The following is a 7,673-nucleotide window of genomic DNA, read 5'->3' as shown; positions in this document are numbered from 1 at the left end:
CCAATATTCAACCCACAACAGTTTTGACCTGATGATAACCTACCTTGCCTTGGAATAGATCAATTGCAATGAAACATTTGAACTAAGACCTTACTTTACTGACACCAAATGTTGCTCATGGTTTTTATTTCACTGGTTTTTTCTCACTACATCTTAACTTAGGTACAAAATGTGTTATGCAACTCAAACATGTATCTATGATTTTATCTTCACCACCATCATCACAATCACTAACACCACCATCATGTATCACCATCATGTATCATCGTCATGTATCATCATCATGTATCATCATCATGTATCATCATCATGTATCATCATGTATCATCATGTATCATCATCATGTATCATGTATCATCATCATGTATCACTATGTATCATGTATCATCATCACGCATCACCATCATGTACCATCATCATGTATCATCATCATGTATCATCATCATGTATCATCATCATGTATCATCATGTATCATCATGTATCATCATCACGCATCACCATCATGTACCATCATCATGTGTCATCATCATATATTATCATCATCACGAAAGTGTGCAATATTTAAATAGTTTTCTTCTATACCTAGAACAATATGAAAATAAAGAATTCTATACCAAGCCCTAACTTGGGGTAATTCCAACATAAAGACAGGTTTCTTTTGTTATAAGGCCTATGTTGATAACTTGTAGATTTGCTAGACTAGTGCTTTTGAAGTTCAGTTAAACAGCATGTGGCTCCAATGATGTTTAGAAAGCAGACTGAGAACAAGTCCTTTCATTTCCCTTGGTCACTGACATGTCCTTATATTCAGTCAATAAAAACCTCATTTTATAAATTTAGCCAGGGATAACACTAAACACAAACTAACATTTCCTGCTCAACATTTTCTCTGGGGGTTTTAAGCTAATTTTCGAAAAAACATGTAGATGAAGGATGCTGCAATTCTAGACCTTCAATTTATTTCCCAGAGATGGGGAGGGCAAGAGAAAACAAAAGATGGAAGAGGATGATTTTAATCCTTCTGAATTTAGAAGGTGTCAGAGATACCTTTCTGGAACTGCTCATTCTGCCAAAGCATCCTGTAATCCATAAGGCAAATGTTTTTCAATAATTATCAAATTGAATATGAGGTCCATTAGGGGACTGAGAAATGCGAAAAGGTCCTCTATAATCCCCACCCAAAATACATACATACACACCCAGGGTCTGATATACTTCAGTTACAATCATATATGAACTTGTCAGTGACTAAGGTAAAAAGAGGAACTTGTTCATGTTTAACCTTCATGATGGTACAGCTTTAGACTTTTGCCAAAGCAACAACAGTAAAGTGCAGTTCATCTGGATCTCTTGCCATAAACTCCTTGCAGACCCTAGTACCATCCTAGCATAAAATAATATGACTTATAAACAATCTCTCTAGTTTTTACTCCTGTGTACTACCTATAGAGGTCCTTCCATGGTAGATGGCTCTACACTCACTCTATAGTATATAGAGCCTTTGCAGCATCATCTATCACAAACTCAGCTCGCTGTTGGTATGTAAACCAAGACCCCCCTGGAACCACAGCAGTGAAACCTATGTTTTACACCACCCAAAAACCACTTGTCTAGTAATAGACTCACCTTCAGGAAGGTCTCAGGTGAAGATTTTCCATGATTAATTGGGAATTCTTTCCTCCCATCTAAGAAATATATATTTGAAAAGAATGATTATTTTAAAAAAAACCTCTGGCAATGGATGACAAGGTTAATAACATATCCTGTGAGTACGTACCAAGCTCATAGATACAGCCATCTTTTTGTACCAAGGCCACAAAATGAAGGTTCACTTCATCATCAATGGAAGGTGTCTGAATATTTATTTAAGCCAACAAGGTTTAATCAATTAATATGATGCAGCTAAATATTGATATTTAGTCCATTCATTTCATCCATCCAGCCAACTACATATTCATTCATCCTATTTCATATGTCCATTCTATTCCAATTTACTCATCTTCCAATCAATTAATCCATTCATTCTATCCCACCCATCCTATTCCATCCATCGATCTCATCCAATACCACCTATTCAATCATCCTATTTCATTCATCCATCCCATCCTATACCATCTATACATTGAACCTATTTGAATCATATATCCATTCTATCTTATACTACCTACTACACCCATTCATTCACAAGATTTCTGCAAAAGTCATACCTCCGTCTGTCCTTCCTGTGCACTAGCTTCATGTGCAGTTGAAATGCTCTGTAAAATAAACCATACATGAATGCAAAACACCAATTGATACGTTATATTATTAGCTGAGTGCTTGAAAAAGCATTTACTAAATAGACCCATTTCGAATTCCAAATTACCGCTGTGTTCCTTGATTACAGACTCAATTGCACAGGGTTAGCCTCGTATCAGTGTTTAAATATTCACAAATACCAAAGGTAAAGTAAAGAATGCACAACTTCAACAATACAAACACTTTGAAACTCGACGGACCTTGACTGGAACACGTGAATATTCTGCACAAACTCGAGGCTAACCCTGTGCAAATGAGTCTGTAATCAAGAAACACAGCGGTATTTTGAAATTCGAAACAGGTCTATTACAAACCTGATTCTTTTCCAGCTCCTCTGCCTTCTTGTCTGGTGTTAAAGCTTTTGTTGACTCAATAAATGTCTTTAAGTTACAATCCTCTATATAACACCACATTCAATATCAGTCATTTTCAATACCATTATAAACTAAACTCCACTCAATTTTATTTTGCATAAATTATTTAAAATTTGAGTATAGAGGTTTTGCACCATCAGGTGGCCATACTTGGGCTGGCTGTGGTTACCTATCATCAGGTGAAGGTGCAAAATCTCTGCATTAATGCATGAAAACCAGTAATAAAGTGTACATACCTAGTTCTAGTTCATCCACATTGTTAGCAATAGAATGAATAATTGCAACAGTACCACAGGCATTTTGGACCGTCTGTTTCATGTAATATACACTAGAACTCACTTCCTATTCAAGATAATAGTACATTGAACACTAATTGGTTGCATTTATGCATCCAGAGTGGGAACAGACGTGGTAACTGAGAAATTACTGCTTTTGAATACCGGCCCCACTCACCCCTCCCCAGTAAAGACAATGACCAAAATTTTGACACTACACTTCTAGCCTCAAATATATATATATAAAAAGATGTAAAAAAAACAAGACTTACCTGACCATCTTTCTTTATCTTTTCTGATTCTTCACTCCTGAATTTCTCAGACTAGAACAAGATGAAGAAGCATTATTTCATATTAACCAGAGATTGCATTAGAATGTTTTAAATATTGGTTCCCAGAACCCTGAATGTGGTCAAATTGGTACGAGCCCTTGTCAACTTCTGTCGCGGGAGAGTCCAATCCTTGGAGTCACACTGAAGATGAATGTTATACCAAGCAATTGAATATATAGTATATTATCCTTCTCATGATTGGCAATGTTTGTCTGTCAAAATGAATTTCATGGATCTCACTTGGGACAAAATCAAATCTGACCCCTCTTTCTGTCATTGCATTAAAAAACAGTCCCTCTCTTGTTTTCGATTCTATTCTGTTTATAGTAAAACTGCTGTGTGACTCAGATTTTTTCATTTGCCCCTCCCCCTCCCCCCATCTTATTGACCCTGATTTCTTATGACCCCCCTACCTCCCACCCTTCCCCCTTCCTGGTAAAAATTGAATGGTCCCTTGCCTAGGCAATACCAGGTTTATATCTTAACACACTAACCCTTTCACTGCTCGGGAACAAGAGCAACAGTGCATACACTGGTTGTGGTACCATGCATAACAAGTCATCATCGAAACCAAACACATCTACAAAGCTATATTTCTCCTTCAAACCTAGATTTCTGACAAACTACAAAAAAGAAAATTCAATAAGATATATATGCCTAGCTAAGTGAAATACTATACAGAGGTTATTGCCTGGATGTGTGGATAGCTAGGGAAAAACTTAACCCAAGGTTTGAAGTACATACTTCAAGGGTGGATGGGGGGGGGGGGGGGGGCAAAGGGAGGCTGAATCCCCCCCTTCAGCAGAAAAAAGCAAAACAAAACAAAACTGAAAAATTAGATTTTTTTAAATCATTTTCCGTTGTGTTGACAAAAGAAACTTGATTAGTCCCCCTCCCCTAAAAGTTTGGCTGGATCTGCCCTTGTACTTCCCTGTGAGCAGAGATCCTCTTCTACCCAGGTCAGAAGGCTACTGGACGAGAAATAAATAAGAACCTTTTGCCTAAATTAAATAATCTATCTAATTTACAAATCTATTGAAAATTACTAATTAAATATTTATTAGGAAAATATTACGATTAGACTTTAGCCTGACAATTAATCTTCAATTAAATATTAAATGTTGATAAATGTATCTATAAAACCTGCCTTACTTGAAAAAATAAACATTGCTAAGCTTCAAGAAGAAAAGGTGTGTCTGGTTTTAAATGTAGTCTGAAGGCGTGTGTGAACTTAGAAGAACTAGCTGATGAAGGTTCCAAAGCAGTTTGTGGTATTCTCACAGATTTTTAACAACATTGACATTGTAACTGTTCATGTTCAAATTGTAGATTAACTTTACGCATTTTCATGCCTTTCACGCCTTCATACGAGGAATTTCATAATTTAAGTCGTCTGCATTTTCTATCTTTTTATAGGAGAAGTGAAGCTAAGCTGTCAAATATTTGTATTCCGACTCCAAGACGATTATTTATGGTGTACAAAAAAGTACAATATTTTAAGCTATTTGTGCATAAAATATGTGAAAAAGGGGTAAAAAGAAACGATAAACATAGAACATTCTTAGCTTACCTTGTTCATAACCTTGAAAGACGAGGAAAAAAATCCAGAATGAAGGAAGGAAAAAGAGAAGAATGAAAAAAAATGGAATTTGACTGAAAGGCCAAGAAAGGTGAAGTAAAAAATTAATCTTACATCTGGGTTGGACTCGAGTGGAAGCCAACGAGGAGCACTAGCCATGGTTTCAGATGTAAAAGGGTGGAAATCAAGGCTGGGATGTGTAGAGATGTTTATATCATAAAAGTAGAATGGAACAGAGCATGTGTTGGATTTTATAAAGGAAATGACTACCTCGCGTGGGCTTCCTGTGGATGAATTAGACGCCCGCGAGAAGTATTAATCAGCGGGTTACTAACAAAACCAGATGCATGCTGGGTAATGTGTCTTCCAAGATGGCGGCTTTCGGTGTCAGAAATGTTCGCACGTTGCGAACTTTTTCTTTTTTATTACCAAAACGACAGACTTTTCTCCAAAATCACTTGAACGAGGAGTTTTTAAAAGGTTCTAGGTGTATTGTTGTGTTCTCAGAGCGGTCATTTTCGTCGTCGCCTTCATGCAAAAGCCAAGATTCGGGAGATGGTTTGAATTCGAAGGCAGACACTTTGGAGGTGAAGAAGACTTTTGATTTAAGTTTCGCGGAATATCAGAAGTTGAAGAGGAAAATAAGGTCAAGGCAGAGAATTGCTGGTCTTCCTATTGCAGCTGTGGCTTTGGTAACGTCGTCAGCTGTTAGTGCTTATCTGAACCCTAATATGTTTGATGCCCCACCGGATCAGATCCAACCAATTATGTAAGTATTATACCATACTCATACCATACTGCAACACAACACACCACAACGAACCGCATTACACCATACCACACACATCCTACACCATACCACACCACACCACACTACATCATACCACACCACACCATACTACACAACCCCATACCAAACTGCACCATACACACCATATGCCACACTACACCATACTTTAACTCACTTCATATTTTGCCAAACACCATGCCACCCAATACCTCACCACATCACACAACATACTGTACATACCATGTCACTTCACACCACACTACACTACATGCACTACACCATACCACACTACACCACACTGCACTACACTACACCATACCACACTACACCATACCACACCACACTACACTACACCATACCACACGACACTACACCGTACCACACTACATCATACCACACCACACCATACCTCACTACACTATACCACACTACTCATACCACACTACATCATACCACACTACATCATACCACACCACACCATACCTCACTACACCATACCACACTACATCATACCACACTACATCATACCACACTACACCATACCACACTACACCACACCACCCCACACCACACTACACCACACCACACTACACTACACCATACCACACTACACTACACCGTACCACACTACATCATACCACACCACACCATACCTCACTACACTATACCACACTACATCATACCACACCACACCACACCACACTATACCATACCACTCTACATGCATAATAAAATAAAAGTATTAAAGTACCCCATTATCTGACTGTATTCCAGGGGAATGGATCCTCTGATTTTCTGTGGTTTATGTGGAGTTGCCAGTGCAGGTGTTGGCTATGTTGTAGGATCAGCTCTCTTTGGTTCGTTATGGAGACTGTTTAATAAGGATGTATCAAGTAAAATGGAACAGGTAGTAAATTTAATAGTGCAAACCGCATATCTGTGAAATAGTACTTAATTAGTACAAAATAGCACCAATGAAACAATTGAAAGCAAAAGATATAGATGTGTTTAGTGCTATTTAGTTGTTGTGCTATTTCACAGATATATACGGTTTCACTCTAATATCAAAAATCTAGCAACAACCTAGGGTTGCATGGGTGTAGGAACACTGTGAGTTTATATAGGATGTCAAAGGGAATCTTGCTCATGAAAAAACATACCCTACTAAATTTCAATTCAATCTGTGATTTATCCATGGCCTGACTTTAATCAGCCGAGTGGTTGTTTCAGGGTATTAATAAAGTTTAAAGTTGAAGGTAAAAAACGTTTTGTGGTTGCTATTTTCAGCGAGAGGCTGATTTTTTAAAAAGAATTTCAGCAAAGCGAGCAGCAAGTTTCAGCAAATTTGAAGACGATTACTATGGCGAGAGTATCAAAACTCTGAGTGACTACAGACAGTGGCTCAGAGAACAAGAAAAGAAGAAAAAAGCTGCCGAAAGCTTTGAAAAGAAATCTGAAGACAAACAAGGACAAGAACAAACTGCCGAGGCATAAAGAAATTAGAAATGTTTGTCAATTAGGATGCAATGTGCCTTGAACTAATGTGATAATGTGTAAATAATGGCACTTGTATTGCAGGAAATGATAAATAAAGAAGTTTCTTTGCAGGGTTACAGCACCACCTCTCTCTATTAACTTCACCTGTCAAATGTTTTTTCGTGATCAGTGGAAGTTTAAATTTTTTCATACTTCTGTTTATGTTGTATAGATTCTTGTCTTTGAACTTCCCGTTGCCACACCTTGGTCCATTACCATAATTTATCAATTTCTCTCAATTTTTCGCTTTGATTTGAGGAGTCAATCAAAATACTAAAGTTAAGCCTTTTTCCCTGGGGAGCTAAGCTGAAAGCAAATGCATACATTTGTATGTACTTCTAAACATTAAATGAAGTATAAAATGAAATAACAAAAGAAATGGCTGGCATGTTGGATGATATAACCAAGAGACTAATGATGAATCTTTTGTTAAATTCATCCAACATGGCAGCTGTGAAAAACAATATTAGACCTAATTTTATACAGTT

General features: G+C 37.4%; 2 protein-coding genes across 2 annotated transcripts; one reads left to right on the top strand and one right to left on the bottom strand.

The window, feature by feature from the left end:
- Positions 1–109: 109 nt before the first annotated feature.
- LOC116287341 (ubiquitin carboxyl-terminal hydrolase isozyme L3) lies at positions 110–4,901 on the bottom strand. Its single transcript, XM_031694011.2, has 9 exons — positions 4,851–4,901; positions 3,775–3,903; positions 3,221–3,271; positions 2,910–3,015; positions 2,614–2,696; positions 2,209–2,256; positions 1,779–1,854; positions 1,628–1,686; positions 110–1,385 (listed from the first exon to the last, which is right to left on the bottom strand). The coding sequence occupies exons 1-9, from the start codon at positions 4,857–4,859 to the stop codon at positions 1,302–1,304; spliced, it is 645 nt and encodes a 214-aa protein (XP_031549871.2). The 5' UTR covers positions 4,860–4,901; the 3' UTR covers positions 110–1,301.
- A 302-nt stretch (positions 4,902–5,203) lies between these two features.
- On the top strand, positions 5,204–7,267 carry LOC116287339 (uncharacterized). Its single transcript, XM_031694010.2, has 3 exons — positions 5,204–5,628; positions 6,424–6,556; positions 6,937–7,267. Exons 1-3 carry the CDS (start codon positions 5,207–5,209, stop codon positions 7,141–7,143), a joined length of 762 nt encoding a protein of 253 aa, XP_031549870.2. The 5' UTR covers positions 5,204–5,206; the 3' UTR covers positions 7,144–7,267.
- The last annotated feature ends 406 nt before the right edge of the window (positions 7,268–7,673 follow it).

Source organism: Actinia tenebrosa, unplaced genomic scaffold (assembly GCF_029948245.1).
Source record: "Actinia tenebrosa isolate PJP-AT-01 unplaced genomic scaffold, QUT_ActTen_1.0 PGA_scaffold6__47_contigs__length_16458017, whole genome shotgun sequence".
Classification (NCBI taxonomy): Eukaryota; Metazoa; Cnidaria; class Anthozoa; order Actiniaria; family Actiniidae; genus Actinia; species Actinia tenebrosa.
Note: the sequence above shows the minus strand (reverse complement) of the source record. Positions and strands in the feature narration are given on the sequence as shown.

Coding starts and splice junctions, on each gene's coding strand:
- LOC116287341 (XM_031694011.2), bottom strand. Junction 3,272..3,774: donor TGTTCCCGAGCAGTGAAAGG/GTTAGTGTGTTA, acceptor ATCTTGTTCTAG/TCTGAGAAATTCAGGAGTGA. Junction 1,386..1,627: donor CACCTGAGACCTTCCTGAAG/GTGAGTCTATTA, acceptor ATTTTATGCTAG/GATGGTACTAGGGTCTGCAA.
- LOC116287339 (XM_031694010.2), top strand. CDS start 5,207: ATGCTGGGTAATGTGTCTTCCAAGATGGCGGCTTTCGGTGTCAGAAAT. Junction 5,629..6,423: donor GATCAGATCCAACCAATTAT/GTAAGTATTATA, acceptor ACTGTATTCCAG/GGGAATGGATCCTCTGATTT. Junction 6,557..6,936: donor TATCAAGTAAAATGGAACAG/GTAGTAAATTTA, acceptor TGCTATTTTCAG/CGAGAGGCTGATTTTTTAAA.